The sequence below is a fragment of the Cebidichthys violaceus genome, unplaced genomic scaffold (assembly GCF_023349555.1).
Source record: "Cebidichthys violaceus isolate CVI_PGR_0920_01 unplaced genomic scaffold, fCebVio1.0.p SCAF_5, whole genome shotgun sequence".
In the NCBI taxonomy this organism is placed as follows: domain Eukaryota; kingdom Metazoa; phylum Chordata; class Actinopteri; order Perciformes; family Stichaeidae; genus Cebidichthys; species Cebidichthys violaceus.
Window position 1 is genome coordinate 15,207,560 of NW_027176705.1, and position 24,345 is coordinate 15,231,904.

At 43.1% G+C, this 24,345-nt stretch overlaps 2 protein-coding genes across 2 annotated transcripts; both read right to left on the bottom strand.

Moving 5' to 3' along the window:
• Window positions 1-13,158: 13,158 nt before the first annotated feature.
• Window positions 13,159-15,726, bottom strand: pou4f1 (POU class 4 homeobox 1). The gene is made up of 2 exons (XM_068730709.1): window positions 15,604-15,726; window positions 13,159-15,214 (listed from the first exon to the last, which is right to left on the bottom strand). Exons 1-2 carry the CDS (start codon window positions 15,724-15,726, stop codon window positions 14,240-14,242), a joined length of 1,098 nt encoding a protein of 365 aa, XP_068586810.1. The 3' UTR covers window positions 13,159-14,239.
• A 1,353-nt stretch (window positions 15,727-17,079) lies between these two features.
• Window positions 17,080-23,314, bottom strand: obi1 (ORC ubiquitin ligase 1). The gene is made up of 6 exons (XM_068730622.1): window positions 23,184-23,314; window positions 22,825-22,960; window positions 21,616-21,707; window positions 21,092-21,313; window positions 20,163-20,251; window positions 17,080-19,005 (listed from the first exon to the last, which is right to left on the bottom strand). Exons 1-6 carry the CDS (start codon window positions 23,253-23,255, stop codon window positions 17,622-17,624), a joined length of 1,995 nt encoding a protein of 664 aa, XP_068586723.1. The 5' UTR covers window positions 23,256-23,314; the 3' UTR covers window positions 17,080-17,621.
• Between the last annotated feature and the right edge of the window lie 1,031 nt (window positions 23,315-24,345).

The window sequence follows — 24,345 nt, forward strand, 5'->3', positions numbered from 1 at the left end:
AAAAAGGCCGAGATCATAATCAGGATGGAGAAAGCTGTTTAGTTTTTGTCACTTTTGTCTGTTTACATATATGGCACAGTGTGATTTTACATGCATGTGACATGCTGCTTGTCGGGGGACATATTTTGCACTTTGGCATTTTTTTTGGGGGGCTGAATTTCTTTCGTTTCTTATTCTGAAGGGCAAAAATGTTCAACATAACAATGGCCTTTTGGTATGCAGATGCAAAACCTGTGGTGGAATTTTATTTTTATTCTTTCTGTTTTATTTTCAGGGAATCAATTCGGCAGGTCACCTTGCCAACCCATAAAAAAGAATTACATTAGTCTGCTTTTAAATGTTCAGATTTAGTATCATAGATTTACTAAGGATTTCAAACGTGGAACATGCAATTACCTTTCTTTTAATGTTATACATTTGAATTAAATGGAAAATAATGGTTATACTTTGACAATGTATTTATTACTATTCTTTCAGAAGCTGATTCTTTACATTCACAATCATAACCAGTTAACTAGTGCAGTCTTCTGCGAGCACCCTTATCAAAAACTACCTGGACAATGTGCCATATTGCATGTATGTCTGTTCTGTTGTTATAAACCTGTTATAAGTCTTTCCTTTCGTTCTTGTGCAAAGTCACTTTGTAGAAACATACATTATCACATGTAGAAGAATCATCACCATCAGAGTTTTTAGTCAAGAGGGGGAAAAAAAAAAACAAGAGTGTCCCATAAGAAATGAAAGATAATTTGAGAGAATGCCCACTGACTTGCTTCTTGTTAGGAATATATTGTTATGGTGCAGGCTAAGCACGCCATGATAATTACCATCAATAATTGAGTAAGGGGAAATGGTAGAAAGAGCTGCATTCAACGCTTGCTAAATGTGCCTGAGAGATGCTGAGATGGACAGTCTGGCTAGCTTGCTAATTTGGCTCCTTTTTATGTGGCACTGAAGATTATCTTTATGTTTCCACCCGCTTAGCTTTGGCTCTTACAAAACCTGGGAGGAGAGCACGTAGTATTTCCTGTCATTGCCGTTTATCAATTGTTTGGTGGTGCGTATCGATCCCAAAGAGCATCAAAACAACATAAAGTAAAACGCTTGAAATGCATGTCTCATCCTGTAAGGCATCCTAAACTCATTCATGAATAAGAGCCCTTGACTCGCCTCCATAAAGGACACTATTACAAAGCGTTACCTGAAAGTTACACCAATGAAAAGCAAGTTACAAAGACGCCTTGTCTCACGGTATGGCGCATACACTGCAAATATAAAAAGCACATTTACTCTTCCACATTTGTAGTAGGCCCTGCCTCTGGAAGCAAACCTTGTAGGATCAAGGGAAAGTTGCTTCTTTTTTTTTTTGCCTCTGTGTTGTTCTGTGTATATTATGCTGACGATTACCTTTCTGGATATCTCAAGACTGAGATAACCTTAACGCAGAGCTAGCTGCAGGCAAGAGCTGTTGCTCAAGCCTTTGGAAGAGGGAGCTTGCTTCTGAATTAGGCCAGAGATCTGTTGCTGTCCAGTTATGTCCATGAATAATATGATCAGCAAAAAAATCGGCTTATATTGAAGGGAAACTAACAATGAAACATACTCTTTTATCAAGCTGAAGCAACCCGACAAACATGTTCTGATCCACTACGTGAAGACATTTTGGAACAATCTGGGTGTTGTGATTAAATTGCTTGGCCGTATACACATTTTTATACAGTCTATATCAGGAAACACAACATATCTGTATGGATTCGGACATGGGTTTTCAACAATGCACAAGCTGTAAAAGGAAAAAAAAAAAAAAAAAAAGGAAAAGAGAAGCAGCCATAATGCAGCCATGTGTGTAAAGGACTGGAGAGTCTTCCACAACAAAGAAAGTTCAGAGTCAGTATTGACTGAAAACGATAGGCAAACCCACTGGGAGTAAGGTGCACTTTCCAAAATGTAAATCAGGTCTTCCCTGAGACACACACGGGCCTCTCCCTCCCCTGCTGCTCAGAAAGCTTTGCCATTCACCTTTAAACAGCAGAACAATAATCAATGGAGCATTATTAATGCTGAAATCATTCATGTGCACTCCGGTGTAACCCTGCTGAGTGTAAAGCCACTGAAGACATGTAACCGATACTGTGGATTGCATGATATGTATTACATGGTAGAGAAGTATACGCCTGTTATAGCTGCATATACACTGATATGAGTTATATATGCATTCAAAAAAAATCGTGGCAGGAATTGTGCTGCCGTCAACTAAAATCTTGAGATGTCATTTTTTTTAATGACCCAGAGACCTTATTGTTCGTACTGATCATGAGCTATTACGGTAGACCAGATCCTCCTGAGGCCTTTGATACCTTTAACTCCCCTTCAGTATCTTCTTTCTCTACAGTTCTCTTACTCCCTAAGGTTTTTTGGCATCGGTATCAAGAATTTCTGTCTTGAGACGGAAAAGAACCATGCATGTATGCTTCAATCTTTAATAAGCCATGTTTCCCCCGCCGTGTTACACACAAGCCCCTTACTCCATCCCTCAAAGATCCCGGTGTGAATTTTTCACGAGCCATGTCTCTGTTTCGCGTCCGTGAGCTCTCTCAATACACAGAGGCTCCGTTCGCTCCATGGAGCACAGCCCGGCATATTTATCGGACATTAGTGGAGTGTGAGTGGAGTGCCGGGGCTCGGCAAAAGGAGGAGAGGAAGGACTGAGCGCTCTCCTTCATTACAGTGGCCAGATATAAATCAAACTAATTATGGAGCCGCTACAGTATCGAACCCATGGAGGGGGAATGAAATGATCAGAGCCAGGTCGCAGCTCAACACAGAGCGAGTTAATGAAAATATTAATTACCTGATGATATACTGGGACTCTGCAACCCCCACCCACCTCTCTCCCTCTCAAACCCCCTACCACAGAGAGCATTTGTTTTAATTGAGTAATAATAAGACTGTTACATTTGGCTGAGTCACTTGATTTGAGCGGGTAATTGACCAATAAAGGCCCATGATAGCCAATTATAAATCCAATGTAGCTCTAATTAGTGGAAACTCTTAAGTGTCTGACTGACGCAGAGAACATTCACACTGAAGTGCAGATGGTTGGTTTAAAAAGTCATAAAATAAAAGCCAAGTGAGTTCACCGAGTAAGTTTGATCCACATGACAGATACTAAATTAGTTGGCACGGTAACTCTCTCTCTCTCTCTCTCTCTCTCTCTCTCTCTCTCTCTCTCTCTCTCTCTATCTCTCTCTCTCTCTCTCTCTCTCTCTCTCTCTCTCTCTCTCTCTCTCTCTCTCTCTCTCTCTGTCACACACACAAACGCCACCTCCCATCGAACCCCATGGTGTAATTTGCTGTCAATATCAGATTTTGGCCTCGTGATCGATTTCCTCTGTGTTTTCATTCTGAATTATTCAGTGGTACACTTTATCTCCTCACCTTTCCCTCTGCTGCCCCCACCATGCCATTTTTCACACTGGTCAATAAGTGGGTGAAATTTGGATCCTGACAGTGTGGGACAGGGTGACTTGTAGGGTGTAGGTGTGAGGCTGAAGGGGGGGTGGGGGGGGGGGGACCCAGACAGATAATATGGCACAACAGTCAATCACGGTAATTAGAGGAGGTATCAACAGTAGTCTGGTCTGAGGTTTGAGGCTGAGGCCGCGTTGAAGTTCATCCTATTCTTAGGATCCGTTCATTTATTCTCTTGAACTACTGATGTCAATAGAGAAATACACCGACTAACAAATATTTTAATTAGCAGTTAATCTGCCAATTATTTTCTTAATTGTTCAATTTGTTGTTAGGTCTTTAAAATGGCAAAAAATACTATAGTCACAGTTTGTCAGAGCCCAAGCTGACGTCTTGTTCTGTTCGATCAACAGTCTAAAAAACCCAAATATTCAGTTTGCAATCATATCAAACTGAGAAAATCCTCACATTGGAGGGCAGGGAATAAGCAATTTTTGGCTTTTTGGCTTGAAAAATGACTCAAAGGATGAATCGGTTCTCAAAGCTGCACACCACATGGACATGTATACAGGCACTGGTTGTCTGCAACAATGCTCATTGATCAGCAGGAAAAAAAAGTTATCTTTAAAGAGTTATTTTGTCTCCATGGATACATGTGGCTCAATAACTTTAGCTTTTTGCTTGAATAACAGCAAACCAGATGTTCAGACATGATGCCCCACAAAAGATGCCCAATGTTGCCAAAAAAAAAAACTACATGGATGTAAATGTACAAGTGAGTTTTAATCACATCCCTAGGTGTAGGTTTGGAGGACAAACTGATTATTCACATTGTCAACTATTCCAGGTAATTACAACCTGTTAATTAATACACTGGCAAGCCATTACTGAAATTACACCAAACCCGTGCTCTGCAACACCTGCACAGATGCATCAATGTGACCGGTGCGTATAACTCATGCGTAATTAGTCATCTCAATTCATCTAGCTCGATGAGGTGGCGCATTCCGTCCGCTACCTCTCCGGCTCACGGCGAGTCGATCAATGAATTTGACATAGTTCGCGGCTCTCCTGCGTTCGGAGTGACAGGCTAATCAGCGCTTTGTCAAAGTCGACTCCAGCTCCACCTGTCAAAGCCGCCGGTCTTCCGTGGAGCCGATGAGGTCCCCCGAGTAATAAAGCGGAGGGCCGATTTCACACCGTGTGACCTGCGAGGTGTGAAGTCAGGACGCTGAGGACACAACAATCGATGCCGGTACACGTGGTATTGATGAGAGGTGTCAGAAATGGCTGGAACTCACGCGGGATCCTGCAGGCAACTGGGCGGGTGTCTCTCGGGCGTGATCGTGATTAATACACAATGTTTTGTTGTGGTGTAACAGCGATGGAAGGCAACAGGAAGGGTCCGTCAGCTGTAGCAGAGACCGTGACCTGAGAAGTCACAGGATCTTGCTGCAGTGGCCTTGAGGACATCATCTAACTTCTACCTGCTCACTTTTACTCTGTCACACTAAAGACGACCCCACTTCTCATTACATCACTGCTCTAGGAGAGGACAGAGGGCGTCTTTTTGTATACGCACCAATGGTGCGGCGCTCGTCGTCGTTGTTGTGTGTGTTGGCTGGTCGATGGGTGACACTCAGGTTGAGGCGCTGATCTAACAACCGTGTCATGAGGCGGATATTCCAGTAAGGGGATCCAGTGGATGATATTCCAGTCTGAGTAACAAGAGGCTAATAAGATCACAGAGAGACGATCAATGGCCAGTAAGCCGAGCTCTCTTTTTGTCTCCCTCTCGCTCAGACACTTGTTTCCTCTCGCTGTTGACTGCTGTCTGATTTTAACGCGGATCTCATAAAGTCCCCCAACGACTCACTGGACACGGCGTAGATGCCTCGAGGAGAGAACGTAGATGTTCCCGTCTTTAATTCTGGTAGAAAAACATACAACACTAATAACTGGTGGGAATGTGTGTGAGCACACGCTTTTGCACTTAAATGAGGACCCAATGTTTTTACCAACATTTAATTTTAGTTGGATCATCAATTTGACTAGGTTCACTAGTTTTAGGGTGATGCTCTTTGGTAGGCTTTGAGTGAGGTTTTACGATTCAGAGCTGAAACAATTAGTCAATTAATTGATTAATCTGCTTTATAATTGATTCGTTGTTTGAGTCATTTTTCAAGCAAATTGCACCAAACTTTGATGTGAAGCTTTTCTCTTCTATATCATAGCAAGAGAGAGACCCCAACCATGTTTGGGGTCTATTTAGTTTATTTAGTTTTTACGGACTAAAGCTTTGCATTAAACTTATACCAGTTGATAGAGTTTACATTTTTTCGAAAGGGTGAAGGTTCATTTTTCATTAGGGTTTAGGGTTACTGTATGACATTTGAACATAACTTCAATCCTCTGCAACTTTGTCTCATGCAAATCACAAAGGTGATGTGCATCTGAGGGCATTTGTGTTGTCAAACGCAGGAGGGGGGCAAGAAAATTGTCAATGCCCCGCCCCCATCATGGGAGCAAAAAATCTAAATGCCATCAATCATCCAATTAGACTTCTGTTGTCTTGCTAAATGAGCCATGGGACTTTGAAGTTGCACAGTGGAGTTTGTATTTTTCGAGAGGGGGAGATGAGAGACAGAGTAGAGATTCTCTGGAAAATGACAAATATACTACAACTATGTACTATTATTTGCATTGTCACTGACATTTAAGGAGATAACTAGTCACCCAATAAGGTGTGTGTGTGTGTGTGTGTGTGTGTGTGTGTGTGTGTGTGTGTGTGTGTGTGTGTGTGTGTGTGTGTGTGTGTGTGTGTGTGTGGACTGCATGAACATTTGTTCCCCCTGCATGCTTCTCAGCCCGAGTTCAGCAAATGAGTTGAACCAACCTTCCTGGGCACTCTTTCCTCTCCACTCCAACAACTCATGAAATATTTAACGTGCCTCACAGTAACCCCTCTCTCTCTCTCTCTCTCTCTCTCTCTCTCTCTCTCTCTCTCTCTCTCTCTCTCTCTGTGTCTCTCTCCAATACTTCTCTCTTTCTTTCTTTGTGATGGCCACGGGACGGAAATATTTTTAGAGACCAAGTGATCTCCCTCTACCCCCACATACATACACTCTCTCACACACATGCACACACACACACACACACACACACACACATGCATGTGAGCGCGCATTTGCTGAACTTCCGCTCCTCCGCCTCTATATCGTTTCGCGGATGATTTAAGTCCCGTGTCATTGTATGCAGCCTGGGTGTGTACAGAGGTAGCTGGATACAAATCTGACACCCGGCCGATCGGCAGCTGCCGGCTGTTTAATCAACAGTGATGAATATTTGATGGCGTGGCGGCGGGCAAACGGTGGCCGACATTCTTCTCATTATCGAAGTCCATGTGTACAGAGGAAGATATTCAATATCTACCGATGGGAAACTGGCCTCTCTCAGCCACATGAAACGCCCCCACAGTTCCTCATCAGAAAAAGAGACAAAACTAGATGGGGCAGGAAAAAGTAGCGGCGGGAAAAAAACAGAGAATATAGTACTGTGATTTAAAAGAACTAAACGTTTAGCTTTCACAATTTAAATACAAAATCAAAACGTAGCATTAAAACAGTTAATGGTGTCTTCATCAATGTAGTGGTAGACATTTCTTTCCCGCACGCGGTTCTGTCCAAGGGTTTTTCTTTCCGCTGTCGCCCCAGTGCTTGCTCCTGTGGGAATGCTGGGTCTCTGTAAATTATACAGTAGCCTAGTCTAGACCTGCTCCACGGGAAAAACTGTCTCCATATAACTTCTGTTATGATTTGACGCTGTATAAATACATTTAATTGAATTCTTTTCGAACACGTTGTAGCTCTGACAAGCTTTTCAAACTTGACGTGGAGGATAAAAGTCAGTACGACCAGTGAGGGAGTGATGTTCAGCACCATGGCCAGCGACATGGGAACCTTCACGTTTACTAGGAGAGTTCAGTCTGCCATCCGCCGACTGTGAGGCTCGTTGAAGTTGCAAACGATGAATCAATGACGTTATTCATGTGTTGTATCAAAAGCACATATTGACAGCTAAGAAGCCGACATCAACTCTAGGTGTGCGTCTCATTGGTTGCTTTTTTTTTTTTTTTTTAAATCTGGAGCGTGAAAATAAGACTAAAGAACAACAAGCTGTTTCCTTTACAAAGGAAACTGCTTTTTATTCGTTTCATAAAAGTGACCAGGCTTGTCAAATGAAGTGATTATAAATTCGCAATAACAATAGATTATATTTTTCGACGTCACTTTAATATATTTAGTGTGACGAACCACCGAAAAAAGGTTGACCCATAACTCGAGTCTAACCTGCGTTGATGCGGAACTCCTCATATGGTGTTGTCTTTCCTTTTGTTTCCGGTTTGCGTACCCCCCCCCCCCCCTTTTTTTTATACCGCGCGCCTTCTGTCTGCAGCACGTGTGGGTAATGACGACAGGGAAAATGAGTTCAATAGGAGGGTTCAAAGAGCACTTCGCCCGGGGATATGACGGCTCTTAAGAGCCAGGACTTGGGAAATAAATGACATTTAGCTAGTATGGCAGATTTAGCATGAAGTGACATTTAGGTGGCACTTTTTTTTTCTTTTTTTTTTTGAATGAGGTGAAACACCCCTGAAACGAACCAGCGCAGACATTGACGAGTGTTTTGATGTTTTAGTGCAGCACTTCATCAGCGTGGATGGCAAACGTTTGATCCACACAAGCAGGGGGTTCAAACATGTCCGCTTTGTTTTGAGGATGTCCCCGTCCAGCTCCCACACCGACTGAAAGACAGAGACAGAAAATGAAGTGGCCTGTTCTCTCTGAGATAATTTGATGGTTGAGGAATTAAAACTGTTAAATGTAGCCTATACATCTCTGATGCTTGTTTGATTTGATTAGCAGTGGACAAATGCAGATGTTGCAAATTACCTATACAGCAAAAATGTTGAGGCATCAACTCAAGCAGCTGGCAATCACTGCACGTCCTGTGAGTAATGCCAGGGCTCTGAATACATAATAAGAGTCGTGTGTAGTTTTTTTTTGTTGTTGCTCCAGTCAAACTCAACAGCAGGTCTGTTCTCTCCTTAGACGTTCTCACTGGTTGAAGAGGTGCTTAATTGGTTAAATAATCCATTAGTTGGCACCTGGGTGATGACTGAGGCCCCATAAAGATCAGCCAACTAAGTGTTTAAGTCATGCACGGGTGGTCAAAATACAGCTGCAGAGTGGCAGTGTGATGGCTTTCAGTTCATAAAGTCCCAGCGTAATTTAGAGGGGACTCGCTGGGAAACATGGAGCAGTAAACAAGGATTGCAGTAACCTGACAAAAAAAGAGATTCCAAAGTTCTGTGCCACATGCTGGATTGAATACAAAAGAAGTTAAAGAGAAACTGCGACAGATGGTGAATTTTGAGAGTTGAACTATAGTGCAAATGGACCGCTTCATGGAGGGTTTTGATGTCACAACTTTTAATTGGCACACTACAGTTACTACTTGATTGACCGTGCAGGCCTGATGAAATTCTGTAAAGTACCAAAAAATGTCACTTTGGCATTCTACAGGCTTCAGCTGTTCAAAAATGTGGATGATATTGTACTCTCATTAAAGCTGCTATCATAGGCTATCTCGTTTTGTTTGTTTCTAATTTCAAAGTGCATCACACTGTCCAAGCTGCTTGGCAATTCGATTTCCAATTGATCCATATATTCAATCAAAGGAAGATATTTGATGATTCGTGATAGACATAGTCTCTTTAATTATCTTGATTTTAAAAACTAAAATCACAGTATTCAAGTGAAATAATGATACAGAGGAGAATCTGGTCACAAAGGTCTGCACAATGTTCTCTCTCCTACTTGCTTGAGCAACATCTTGTAGATCGAAACGTTGCCTTGTAAAGAGAAACAGAGAAATAATCTATTCATTTGGAGCATAAAAGGGTGTGCAGACCTAGTATGTTTTGCCTGGATGCCTTCACTATCTCCAAAAATCGAAACAAAAAAAATCTGTAAAAGTCACATTTTGGATATCTGAATCATTTCATCCTTCATTTCTCCTCTAGACTACAGAAAACTTTTTGGTGTCTTCCGGCTCAAGCTTTTGGTTAACAAATGCTACAATAAGAGGATGTGTGCCGGCAGGCTTCGATCTGTTTGTTGTGTGTGTGCTCCATACAAATATGAATCTAAATTGGGATTTTGAGGGCTACCTGCATATCCGTGAAGCGTACATACCCATTTTTTTTTATCCGTCGGTAGCTACATGACAAGAGGTCAGCCCCTCAAGATCAAATATTTTTCTTACTAAATGACGGATTTATTAGACAAATAAGTTGTTCGTCTGCCTCTGAACCCTCTGTGATTGAAATATACCCCTGTGTCAACAGCGTCGCCTCACAAACCGGGTCCCGGGCGATGGAGGGCTGCCACTGCGGATTACCGAGCAAATATAAGTGGGAAATGAGTGCAGATCTGGGGGATCTACCCATCCACATCCACGGTTTGACATTTCCGTCCAAAGGCCACCCTTCCTGCGCATTGTTAGATCAACGGAGCCTCTCGATGGGAGCTCTCTCTTTTTTTTCTTTTTTTGGTTCTGAGAAACAGCAGAAGTATAGAACAATGTCAAAAAACAAGGACAAGAACCAACGCAGTGCACGTTCTCCCATTTCTTTTTTTCCTTTAGCTATAGTCTTGTAATTATAATGATCTAATCCATCTTGACCTGCGCGCCTAACAGCTGCGATTAGGGTAGGCCCACTCCCTACCGCTCAGAGCTATAGTAAAAAGTCGCGCGCTCGTAAATCTAAGCGCCTGCGTAACCATAACGTGCGGTGAAATCATTATTTGGCGACGTGGTGTCAGAGACTCTCTCATCTCGTCTGTCAGGAATCCAATTTCCCTTTATTTACATCCACGGTATAGATTAATTACTCCCTCGACTAGTAGCCTGGAGGAATTAAGTTATGAGATCCTCTGGTAGGCTCCATGATGAATCCATCGCGGCCTTTATGCAAGGATACGAGGGAGGAAAGGAGAGGAGGTGATTAATGCGCTCGAGATAGGATCGCGAAACATTGTTACATAATAGCCTCGTAATAACAATAATAATAATACTTAGAACTATACTGATCATAATACTAATAACACCCATTAAAATATATATTTTTAGAGAAAACGTGTTTCTATGTGATCAATTTGGAATGTAAGGTTGTTTTCAAAAAGGCTCAGATGGAGCACCCAAAGCATCATGGGATGGAGCGAGATGAGGCGGGGAGGGTGTGTGTGTGTGTGTGTGTGTGGGGGGGGGGGGGGGGGGGGGGGTCACCTATGATCCAGACATGAATGTGGGGGCAAGGCCCGTTCAGGCCCGGGCAATAATAGTACCTATATATACGATCAGGCGATGCCGCGGCCCACTATTGATATGAGCTTTAAGGGTTATGATATCGGTGAAGTCACCGATGAAATGTCCCCCTGATTAATAGAGGACTCTGTCGTAACGGGCTGACATATGGTAGGCGAGGCAGCTGGGGACGGTACCTCAAGCATCCCCTACGGCCATTAACATATTAGAGGCTATTGTGCAGGCAGACAGTCCGACTTCATCCAGAGCCCTTGTGCAGAGAGACAGCACCCCAGAGCTGTTTGATATAGGCTTTCAATAATGCATTACTCTTCAAGCCAGCCAACGGAGCTGTTCGTGGTGCTGAAATTATTGCCATGTGGCGCGTGCGGTGCCGCGCGCGGAGTGTGTTCAGTGCCAGCGGTGTTGTGTTCGATAGGGAAACTTTGAACTCACGAGATACCAAAAAAAAAAGATAGATAGATAGATATCAAGGCTACACACGCGCACATACATTAATACGCTTACACTGTTCTGATCAGCTGCTCGCTCAGCTGTGTGAATTAGCCCAAAACACCCGAATAGATTTAGAACGTGCGATGTTAATAACGCAAATCAAGAAACCAGCGATTATATCAAGTAAGAAGTTTGTCTGTCATGTGCTGCAATAAAAAAAAAAATCAGATCAAATATCTGTGCAAAATGTCCTGTTGTTTTCACACTTTACGTCTAACAACCGTTACATTACAGTTATGAACGTTTGACCTTATTTCGTACAACCCTTTCGCAGAATAATACAAAAAAATACTTTGATAAACTGATATTAGGAGGTAAATATGCTATTAATTTAAATATATGCTGACAAGGATTAACAAAGGAAAGCCGACTTAAATCTGTTTTACTCACGTTAATGAACCGCTCACTCGTCTGTCCATGTAGCCAAAAGCTAAAGAAAGGCAATAAGCAGCAGCTTTCTCTGCTTTTAAACAGCGGCTTCCTTCGTCCGCCTGCCTCCCCTGAAACCCCCGATAGCTGTCTGAAATATTGCATTTTATATCAGCAAATCGCGATTAATATTGCATTACCTGCACTTACAAATTCGTTTTTAGAAATGCAGCGAAAAGTGAAGCCCATACTGGAAGGATAGAGTGAATATCAAAATGTGTAGGGGGGGGGGGGGGGGGGTAGAGGTCACACAGTGCTGCTTTTAGATAAATAAATCTACACTTTCTTCTTTTTTTAATTTCTTCTCCCCCCCAACTTTCTCTCTCTCTCTCTCTCTCTCTCTCTCTCTCTCTCTCTCTCTCTCTCTCTCGAGCCGCTTTAGTGCTGCTGTTAAGTTATTCTGACTCTGCTGTGAAACTTCATTAAATGTTGATTGTCAGGCCTGTTTCAACACAGCAAAAGGCGGTAACTCTGTCTTAGTTAAGAATTCCGGACACATGAATCAATGTTTCATTTAACGGCCTATTCTGCTGTAATGACGCCATAGGTGCAAACATTCAAATAGATGAGCAACTAAAACAACCGCGTAACAATGTCCCATTTTAACCTTCGATTATAATTATGCTTCTAAGATCAAGTAACTTGCTCTGTTGTTAAAAATGTAACATTCCTTAAATTAGCTCAAAGACTATTTATTAGTATAATATTATTATTATTATTATTATTATTATTAATATTGATGCACATACTATACATATTACATTATCTATGTTAATTTGAAATCTGGCACAATTTTTTTTTATGAAAAGTACAAGAAGAACGAATCTATTTCAGTTTTAAAATGTGACAATGCTTAATTTTCATATGGTTTACCTCCAAAATTATAGCAAATCCCCTTAACCATCTATAAGACCATCTTTAAAGACACCCAGGCATTATGTTTAATTAATGGACGCTTCATCTCGATTGTAAAAATGCAAGATTTTCTTTTTTAATTGAGTGATTTAAAATCATAACAAAACTGACACGTAAAATGATATTAAGTCTCAATTTATAGCGAGTGTGTGACCACAATAATACTTGTAAGCACTCCACCAATAATGACATTAAAACCTTCACAACTGTGTTCAGTGTGGGCCCAATCACAACCAGAAAAGCGTCGTTTTTTTCTTTCTTCAATTTATTAGAAGATTGCTGGAACACACCTCCCTGTTGAATTTGGCTTACAGGATGAATAGTACCAATGAAAGTAAGAGGACAACAGAGGAGAGTGGAGAAGTTTGTGAGGGGGGGGGGGGGGGGGGGGGACAGTGGGACATTTTTCCATGATGCACATGTCGCCGCAGTTTTGTAAACATACTTGTGCACAAAGTAAAATATTACTTACACAACGTTTCCGTAACAATTAACACGACAAACAACGTGGTGATCTCAACGTGAAAACAGGCATTTTAACAGTGACTTACACCATCCACAAAATAAGGTCTACCAGTAGACAGCTCTACTGTACGCAGTGATTCTTTTTCCCAATGCATAGTGTAGAGTGTTTGCGCTGCAAACTGAAACACATGAAGGAAAACTTCTTCTTCTTGTTTTGTTTTTTTTTCTTTCATCCTGACCTCTCCTTGATGAAGCGGAGAAGGGCGCTCGTGCTCTCTGGATCTGTTTGAAACTTCTCCCTGTGGTGCCAATGGTGTCGATAGACCCTATTTAATTTATTTCCAAAAACACAGGAGTTCACCTCTGATAAGTGACAAAGTGTCTGTATATACAAAACCGTTTCGACACAACCGATCTAGAAACTTAAAGGGTCTTTTTCTTTGTGCAAATTCAAAATAAATATATCTCTACATGTGACAGCCCATCGAGGCCAGCTTACTGCCCGTGAATTCGGGTTTTCATGCAGGCCTAAACATTATTATTATTTTCGTTCGCCATAAAAGTTTGCAACTAAATTTGAGTTCATAGCAGCCTCCAAATGAGAATAAATGAACACATGAATAAATGAACAGATTCATGAATTATTCTATAACAACAACGACAAAAAAAATCAAACCAAAAAAACACAGTTCAACAATCAATGAGGTAATTCGTAAATGGCTATACTTCAAAATAATAGGCCTATTAGGAGAAAATAACTCGCTATATTATCAAGCAAATTACCTCTTTCCACGTGTGTTAAAAGGCAATGTCGACGTCGCGAAACTTTCCCCCTCGTGACAACGGAGCGAAACTTGTGTAATCTGTTATTTGCATACTTCACATTCACCGATAACGTGAAAATAAACAAGATATATGAAGCCTCGTAAAATGGGTATCTAACGCCCATTGTGCACCAACGTGTAAAATCGCTGGAGACAAAAGACTGAAAACGGTGTCTTAGTGTCCCTTGGTCCCCAAATTCAGTCACACAACTTTATTTTCGTTTTTTTTTCTTTAAAATTCTCTTTGCCCATCAGTGAGCAGCGGAAAATTTCAACCGCTTCTGCTTCTGTCTTTGGTTGCAAAACCACACTCGCACCACATTTTTTTTCAGGTCCAACTTTTCAGCTATGGCTGCTATTTTCTCGGAGGACGGCCGAGGCTGTACGGCGAAGTAAGCCTCCAAAGACCTCTTTTCTGGGGCCGCTATCGAGGTCCTCTTACGTTTCTTTTCCCCTCCATTGAAAATGTCCGGTTTGCTCATTTTGTCCCTCTGGGCCCCCTCGGCCTCCTCCAGCCAGGCCTGGAGGATAGGTTTGAGAGCAATCATGTTGTTGTGGGAGAGAGTTAACGACTCGAATCGACAAATTGTACTTTGGCTCAGCGATCCCACGCCGGGGATTTTGAGATTAGCCAGAGCGCCGCCCACGTCCGCCTGGGTCACCCCCAGTTTGATCCTCCGCTGCTTGAAGCGCTCCGCGAAAGCCTCCAGCTCCCTTGGGTCTGTGTCCGAGTCATTGATGGAGGGGAGTCCGGCGTTAGTGAGTCCCGGGCCGCCTTGACCCCCTCCGTGATGGCCCGGTAAGAGCCCGTGGTGGGTGAGAGGCGAGTTCATGCTCATAGCCTGGTGCGAGAGGTGACTCAAGCCGTGCATGTGCGAGTGCGGATGGCCAGAGGAGGTGGAGATGAGCCCTCCGCCGCCACCTCCGCCGCCCCCTCCGCCGGACCCGTCGTGCGCGCCGGACATCAGGGCGAGGGACGGCGAGGTGAGGTGGTCCATGATGTCCTGGTGCTCGTTCTGGTGGTGGTGGTGGTGATGGTGGTGGTGGTGGTGGGCCAGCGGCACAGTGGACCCCGACGAGCATGGCACCGTGCTCATCGTGTGGTAGGTGGCGTCGGGCTTGAACGGGTGCGTCTTGCCCTGGGACACGGCGATGTCCACGGCCGCCAAAGCCTCCGCGCGGGCCAGCAGGGTCTCATCCAGGCTCGCAAATATGTTATTCTGGAGCTGCAAGGGGAGGAAATCAAAAGGGAGAGCATGAGCGGGGGGAATGAGGGGGTGCGAAGTGGGCATGAAAGGGAGAAAAAGACACGGAGAAATAAAAACATATATAAACGTATTTGTCAGTCGGGACTTTTGGCGACACGCAGCCGGAGTACTATTCCTTACGAAGCGACAAGTCATCAAAATTAATGCAAAAACAGTAAAGACAGGCGTCGCGTGAACATGCTTTTAAAAAGAAGACTCTTCGAGTGATTGCCGTGGAACACATGGACAAAAAAAAACAGTAAGTGCGCGTCTTGGCTGAACGTGCCTTGGAGCACCCCTTGTTATTACGCACCGACAGCGTTCAGCAGAAATAATACAAAGTCGAAGTTTTTGCGGGTATAATTTACCTGTGGAGTTTGTAGACAGGCTCTCCTTATAGCTTCCGAGCTGGAATGCAAAGTGGTGTACTTGTGCTCGGGTAAAGAGGGATGCATGGCGAAGTGCGGCTGTTTGCTGTTCATGGACATCATCTTGGCGAGCTTCTCCAATTAAAGTGCACGGGAAGAAATGGGGGGGGGGGGGAACTGCTACAAGAGCAGGAAAATAGTCATAGATACACAGCGGTCCTTTGCCTATCCAGCAATGATGCGGTGTAGTTCGCTGTGTAGTGAGCCGAGTGCAGCCTTGAGCCCGGAGATCACAGAGATGCCTGCAGTCTCTCAGACGCACTTATCTGTCTACTGTTTCCCACTGCTGGGGATGAGAGAGGCTCTTACACCTGAGCGCCTCAGATCTCGTCAAGCCCGTGCTCGGCTGCTCTCGCGAGACATAAACGCTGCCAGAACAGTGAGCAGGCTGACGGATGGAAAAAAAAAAAAAAAAAAAAAAACAGCTCACAGGCCAGGCTGTAACATCTGGAGACTAGACGCCCGCGTTTGTGAGGGCTCACTCCACTCCATCCAGCCACCGAGCTGCGCCGGTCCCGATGCCTTCAGGCCCCGTTCTTTACTTGGAAACAATTGACTTAACACTCTTTATTTTTAGCCTGGTGTTTATCCATCTGATTTCAGGACGTTGTTATGATATAGAATTATTGGTTTGGAATCACTATAAATCATAACAATGAACGACAAGCAGCATTATACGTATAAAATGCATCTATACATTCCGTTTATAGACTTTATGAGTTGTTTACAGCACACGTTTAAACGTGTGGGTTACACGCTTCGTCCCGTCCGTCTCTCATCTTAACCCTTGGAAGTAATGAGACCGCCGTCTTATCATTAAAGCCCATCATCGCCAGATGAGCACTAAACAAATTGATTTAATACACCAGCGTAACCTTGTACACAGTCTTTACCTAAATTAATTAATCCCAATGAATTAACACTTCATTTATTCAAACCACAACGGCTAGCCAATTAAAATTTCATGCGGCGATTAGAGGTATGTGAAATATACATGATATCGTTAAATTTGCATGATAAATAAGGCGCTTAGCGCTATAATGGAATTACTTTGCGTGTGAGGTCTCTAATGTGCGTCGTTACAGGCTACACCATGCTTTTATCCGCATTAACAGGCTATGCGTTTTGGTCGTTTAAGAGCAGGGAATTAATAATTGTTACCGTTTTAATGTAATGCAAATTAGGGAAAGAAGCACGAAAACAGAACAATGACAATGTCCTGAATGTTAGTCCCGAATTCCACTAGAAATCCCAAAATGAAAAATTCACCACAAAACACCAGACCAACATAGCCTATTGACACCCATGAACGTCCCATGAGTTAGTTATTAGGTGAGCCAATTCAGGTGATCAAGGAACTGCAAAAATAAAAGTCAATGCAGAAAAACACAAAATAAAAAGATGTGTCATACATGGTTTCTCCTTGCATTACTACTTTATTTTCTCACAAACTCTTACACTGCAATTTCTATTTCAAAATGTCAGTTTTTCATCCATCTTCAGTATTGCCTGCCATCATAAAAAAAAAAAGATTACCACGTGGACTGTGTTTACTGAATAACTTGAAAAGGACAAACACATACAAGTAGACTGGAAGTTTGAAACCTGTCCGAGCACCAACACTGGTGCACTATACAGTAGAACACAGAACAGCACACACGCGTTTGTCAGATTACAGAATTTCAGACGGCTGGCCTTAAGATCATTTCACTGCCACAGAGACCTACAGAAAAAAATCAAAAAAATCTGACAAACCTGTTATATTTCGTCTTAATTCATACAATACAGCAGACAAAATGACAATAACTTTACACAGGAGCGTCACATTCACAAATTTATTCTGAAGAAATGTGGAGTTAATGTTTCGAGCCGCTTGTGGTTCTGAAGCCTGACTGAAACGCACCAGAGTGGACGGCACAGTGACACACAGTAACACACAGGTTCTCATTTTAAAACCTTCACATGAGCTTTGAAAGTTTCGTGGGACTGCTTGTGTTAAAGGGACTGTGAGACTTCCTCTTTGTCGGCTGGCTGATGCTCAGCGCTTGTCTGTCTCTTGTCGTGTTCACAGGTTTAGCGGTGCAGCTGGGGGACGAGGTGGAGGAGGAGGAGTCGACGCGGTCGTGGTCTTGGCTCGCTGGACTGAGAGAGCCAGAGGGACCGGCCTTATTCTCCTCCAGTGAATCGAACAGCAAATCAAAGGACAGTTCGTCAGTCTGAGGGGGACCACGGTCATGGCTTCCGCTCTCCCTGCCCGACACCGGCGCACTTTCCTCCTCCGCCGAGCCTTTTGGAGCCTCCTTGTCACTCGAGGCGCCCCCCGCGTTGTTTAGCGGCGAGTGCTTCTTCTGGTCACACGGTACTGCGGGTTCGCCACCGCGACTCGACGAGACATCGGGGAACGTTTGTGGTTCTGGGACCAGAGTGTTGTCCAAGACTGCGTGAGGGGAGAAAGCCAGGGAGAGCTGCGATCCCCGGCTACTGGAACTCTCTCCATCCAACATCATGGAATCCAACTCGGAGATTTTGTCCAGGTAAGCTGCATCCATGGAGGCCTCGCTGGACATCGGGAAACCACCGGACTCATCACCTTCAAGAGCTGCGGCTCCTTTACCTGAGCCGTCTTCACTTGGACCTGGACATGACTCGTCATTAGATTTTGAATTCTGCCAATCAGCCCAGAACACAGACTTTGAGGGTTCCACGTGAGTATTTGCAGGCAAGCCTTTGGGGAACTTGTCGGGGCTGCTGAATTGGTTCTCCATGGTGCTGCTGCTGCTGCTGCTGCTGCTGCTGCTGCTGCTCTTGTCAGGGCTAGGATTTTCTTCAAAATCAAGCTTCCTCAGATAGGACGCTGGTTTAAATGCAACTCTCTTTTCACGGACGCCAGGGCTCCTCAGAGTCAGCGTTCGGAAGGCAGAGGACGGAGTGGTGGGCAAGAGGTCGGACAAGGTGCTTACCAAGTCCTTGTTTTTCTGCTCTCCAGTCAGATTCTTATCAGCCTCTTTGTGATCTGGAGATGGCATGAACATCAAACTGTGATTTCGAGAAAAGGTTCGACCTTCTACCACTGGATTGCTGCAGATCGACTCCCTCTCATTGTCACTCAAGCTTCTCATCATCATGCTGATTTTGTGTTGCTGTGCGAGCGCTTCGGACTCCGCCTTGCCGTTCCTGCATGCTTCCTGCCCTTCAAGACCTCTCTTCTCAGGCTTTCTGACCCGAGACTCCAGGTCTTCGATGTACTGGTCGCTGCGCTCCAGAGCCCTCTTCAAATGGTCCACATCACGCTCATGCTGCTGGATTTTAGCTTCCAGTGCCGCCACTGTGAAGCGACCGAACCTGGGGACAGATTACATTACATTACAGATCATTTAGTGTCTTTAAATTGTTCTCGGATCATCGTGACAGAAAAGCCTAACAACATTTAGCTTACACTTTTATTTATTTGTTATGCTCTTGACTGAGCATAATGCACCTTATGCAAGATAGCACATTTGAAAAAGAAAGCCAAACCTAGGATGTAAATAAAAATGTTCTTTGTTTTTTTGGAATATCAATTTAAAAAGGTGGACTGTGACTGTTTTTGATTGGACAGAGAAAGGGAAAATAAAAATCATACAGGAATTACTCATTTTAGCAACAAGTCACTGCCTCCAACTTGAAACAGTGAATTGACCCTTTGCCAAGTCCCGCCCCTCAAACTCCGCCTCTCCACCGTAGAATCTCAAGCAATCGTTTGAGATGTTTTGGGATTTTCAGGCTGGCTTTGTGGATTTGGAGCTAGTCACGGTTAAACGTGTAATAGTGATACTCGTTACACAGAGATGTTGGAGGGAGCTATACGCTTCTTTAACGTGACATTTCTTTGTAAAACTTTAGAAGAGTATGCTCCCGCATAATTAACTAGCGTTAGGTACTGAAGGTATACTGAATGTATACACATACTGCTTCCGCTTTTTAAAGATTGTAACAGTGAGTATAGAAACAGTGTTGTTCCTTAATTTGTTGTCTTCTATCTCGATCGAGGTGGTGGTTCAGTTCTACACTGATCTGTAGGCTTTGGCTTCTGTCTTTATAACCCGTTCACTCTGCTGAAGTAGTTTGACATCCTGAATACGTCCTTAAAACACACATTTTAGACCTTTCTGTCTGCTTCTTTTTGAAATCTCTTTTTTGTTTTTCTAAAAACGTATTATATTTAAGCAGGGAGTGAAGTTAGTGACAGTGTGGGCTCCATGGTAACTCATGGCAGCTTGACGGAGAAGCAGTGTGGGGTGGGGGGGGGGTGGGGGGGCATCAGCAAAGGGTCAATTGAATTAATTGAATAAACTCATTGCTCCTAATGCCTAAAATGTGAAAACTATCTGTAACAGTTCATTGTGTCTGTACCGTTACCCATGACCGTGATTTAGAAGTATGTGTCCCTTTCTAACTGAACGAGAGCAACAACTGTAATTGAAATAAAAACATTTGTCTTAAGAATGAAAGATACTTACTTCTGAGGAGATCTGCTTGCCACCTCTGCTTTCAACCTCATATTCTCCTGTACAAGGTCGACGTTTTGAGATCGTAACGCCTTATTTGCCTGAGGATGGTAGAGTAACACATTCGCAGGATGTTACAAAATATTCCACAAAAGGTAGCAACAGACATTAGTCAAGCAATGTTTTTATGGTAATGACAGAAGCATCAATATGCTTGCAGCCGGTAGCTCCCATAAATTGTACCTAATTTGTTTTCTTCTCGTGTTTATTACTGGAGCACTTAGAACATAAAACAGAATACACGCATCAACCATGGCCGGCCGAGAGGAGCGCCGCGATGGAAGCTAAGCTAAGCTAACCCAGGACCTAAGGCCAGTCCTCATGGTTACAGAGACATGGCTCCTTTGCTGCATCCCAGATCAAGCTGCATTGACGGGTGGACCGCAGGACTCCGGTGGGAAGAGAGGAGGCGGACTCTGTTTACATCAATGATGCTTTGTGCTCAAACGTAGTCAAAGTTGATGAACAATGTTTCTCAGATGTCGATTTTTTTTTTTTTTTTTTTATGTTAAGATGTCGGCCATATTGCACAGAGTATTGTTTTGTTTACATTCCTCCTGATACAAATTAAAAAAAATACACAAGAATGCAATAGTCTTGTTTGTCATGTGTAGTGAATGGGCTACAGCTGCATGTTAATGTGCAACCCTGTGTTGCATAATGACAACACATTGTCCTTGTATCCTTCAATCAAATAAGCTTCTCTTTATATCAGTGTAGGGATCAAGTAGGTCGGTAAAAGGATGAGCAGCATCAATAATGTTTGCCTTATTCCTTCATATGATATAGTCAACCACGTTATGGTATTAGTATATAGTATTCTCCTTTGAGACAATAGAGTTAATATCAACACAATGTATTGATGATGACAGGTTGCATACCTCCTTTAGCTTATCCATGTCCTGCTTCACTTTATCACAAACATCGGAGGCAGCTCGCAGCTTGTTTGTCCATTCGTCCAGGACATGGGGGTCAACTTGTCTGTCTTCTGTTTGCACTGTATTAATGCTGCAGGGATCCAAAGCAGTCTTCAGCTGCGACTCCAGAGTTTGACTTTTGATTTTCAGCTCCTCGTTTTCTCTGATGAACCCTTCGATTTCCTCCTGTTGGAGAGAAACAGCGTGAAACCTAAAACACTGTTTAACAATAAACACATTTTTAGGTCCATTTCTGGCAACCTGAAAGCTGGACACTGTGTAATCTGAAATAATCATGAATTGTTTTCATAGAATCAAACACATTCTGTGAGGGACATTAATAGATTAACAAATCTGCATCAGTGGTTGGTGGCTGCAGTTGAAAGTCCCGCCTGCAGCCTATGCCACGTTTTTTGTGTCGATAAACCGCATGATGCATCGACCTGCTTGTTGTTGCTGTGAAAACACACGGCAAGACAAACCCATACCTCATACTCCCGCAGAAGCAGTTCTCCTCTGGTTTTTCTTAGACATTTCCTCATGGAAAGACTATCGTGGTGATCGCTCTCATTTGTGCCTCCTATAACAGAACAACACGAGTACAGCGACAGATCAACAGACACGACAACAAAACAGATATTAAAGTAATGTCACGCAGCTTGGATTAAGGTGCAACAAGAGCTGCTACCCAAAAATATAACTAGGAAAGGCCGAGGTGCTGCTTTGTGAGCCAAGGGGGAAATTATCCCAAACCCACATGCAAAGAATTGTGGTAGTAATTCTTAAATATTTAAGCCCCGTCGTAGCAGCCTTCATTCACATTCACAGTGGGAAATATAAGAGTTGGCTGTCAAACCCAGAGCATGTTGATAGTATTAATATCAACTTAATCTCTGTTCAGCACAGAAATACTTTAGTCTACTTTAGCATATAACAGCTAGCCTGAGTCCAAAGTGAAAAAAAAGGTGCCTTCTAGGAGTTGAGAGCAGGACCTTAGAGGTGCTGGTGCAGTCACTAGGTCCAGCTGATCAGAAAGGCTGGAATGAAACAGGTGTTTCACATCTGGCTCTTAGATTGAAGTTTTTATATACTATTAAATTAACTGATGCATTACAGGTTCAGGCAGCACAGAAGACAGAACTGCAGCAATAAAAGCTCTGCAACCTGTTTTTGTTTTCAAAACTGCCAAATAACTTTTGCAAGAAATATCCTCGTGAACGACTCGCATCATCCAATGCTAACACGCACCATAACATTATTAATGTCTAGCTGACCTCTTCTGATCTATGCCATTTTGAGAGACATATTTCTTCACCTCCCAAAACTTGGATCGTAACAAAAATAAATATTTGCCAAAAGTGTTCCATCACATCAAATGCATTTCCAAACAACAATGTGGCAAATAAAACCGTGGCTCAACCTGGCTGGCGCTCCTCACAGACAAAGCGTCTGGTCTATAGACTGTTTGCTTTGGAACAAGTAAACCAGTTCTACTGGCCTAACATCAATCAATCTAAAGTTTACTAAACTGAAATGACAAGAGTCCACAACTCTACCAACATGCCCTATTTAACGTGATACCACGATGACTCAACTGAGATGCTGCAGGCAACTGAAGCCTCGCATTACCTCTCCTCTCCTCTCCTCTCCTCTCCTGCCTTGTGTCTGTTTTCCTTGTTTTTAATGGAGCTACTCACCGATGATTTCCCTACAGGGGTTCTCTGCTGTGATGGTGACTCTGCAGGTGGGACACTGGTTAGCTTTTTTCAACCACATTTCCATGCAGGATGAACAGAACACGTGGTTGTTGGCACAAATGACCGGCTGCCTGACCTGCACGGAGAGAAGCACGGACAGACGACTACTTAGCTGTGGCAATAAGATACATTAACGCCAGGAAACACAGTTTGATCCAGTTACGGTAACTTAGCTAACGTCAGCTGATTACACGGTGTTCAACGTTGAACTGGTAACAACGTTCAGGTTACTAAGGCAGCAGTTTACACCGTGTATACACGTCATCTGTTTAACGATTGATAAACGGAACGGCAGTTACCTTTCCGAGACATATCTGGCACGAAATTGGTAGAGTCAGAGAAAGGGTGGACGTCTGGAAGTTGAGAGCCATGCTTTTTTGAGGAAATACACAGGGCGCGCACACACACACAACAAACTTCAACACACAAATTTCCCACCAGTCCCCGCTGCAACGCGCGCCGAGTCTCAAAACTACGGAAAGCCAAACAGGCCTAAAAGGCTGTTCCATTTCATTCGCCCACAATTCAAACCGTAGTAAACATGAACAGTAGGCCTGTTGCCAGCTGTGACACAAAGGTTGAGTAAACATACGCACGGACGCTCTTTTACGGAGAACAAATTAACAATACCAGTTATTGGGTTGGCAAAAAAAGCCTTTATTCTAAATTTTGACCTTGTAAAGCTGTTATGGCTCAAGTTTTAGTAAAATATCGCCTGTTTAAACATTGACATGGAGCAACATTAGCATTCACACAGTTGTTTGTGTGACCAGCTGATGTAACTTAAGTCCAATGTTCACTCTTCCTTTTAGTTCTGTTTTGGTCTGCACCAATTCCTAGAAAAATACCTTTGTCTTTAGCATGTAAAATAACTTACTCGGCTGTCTGCACTAGCTAATACTAGTCGGTAATGTTTGGGGGTTTATTAAAGCTGCAGCTTGGTTGACAAGAGTGGTTGAACTGAACCATACTGTACATTTATAGGCCATATAACCAAAACAATAAGCTAAAGAGATATGAATTAATAACTAACGTTATAGGAAGTAATTTGAAGCCTATTATATAAAAATATTGTTAAGTGGAGCTGCCAATATGAAGGGAAAACCTAGTTATTTGTATTAGTGTGCTATGCATTTGCGTTGGTCTGAGAAGTAAAGACACTATTAAGAAAACAATGTTAGTCCGCTGGATGGCGAGGACCATACGAAAAAAGGAATTGTTTTCTCGTTGCCGCTTTGGATTAATTATAAGGTTTTATAGATTATTCAGCCATTGAATTAAATTTTGTGTCTACCTCTATGATAGAGGTGTGAACTGAAAGTTGTACATCATATTAAATGCATCCAGAGCAAAAGTCAACTCAAGGGGTTTGATAGCAAGACAGCTGTATTCCCCATAAATATCTATAAAGTAACCAGTCATCCAAAGGGATGCTGGAATTGGGATGTGATTTGCATGCCA

Coding starts and splice junctions, on each gene's coding strand:
- pou4f1 (XM_068730709.1), bottom strand. CDS start 15,726: ATGATGTCCATGAACAGCAAACAGCCGCACTTCGCCATGCATCCCTCT. Junction 15,215..15,603: donor CCTGTCTACAAACTCCACAG/GTAAATTATACC, acceptor CTCCCCTTGCAG/CTCCAGAATAACATATTTGC.
- obi1 (XM_068730622.1), bottom strand. CDS start 23,255: ATGGCTCTCAACTTCCAGACGTCCACCCTTTCTCTGACTCTACCAATT. Junction 22,961..23,183: donor GCCAGATATGTCTCGGAAAG/GTAACTGCCGTT, acceptor CTCTCCGTGCAG/GTCAGGCAGCCGGTCATTTG. Junction 21,314..21,615: donor TGCTTCTGCGGGAGTATGAG/GTATGGGTTTGT, acceptor TCTCTCCAACAG/GAGGAAATCGAAGGGTTCAT.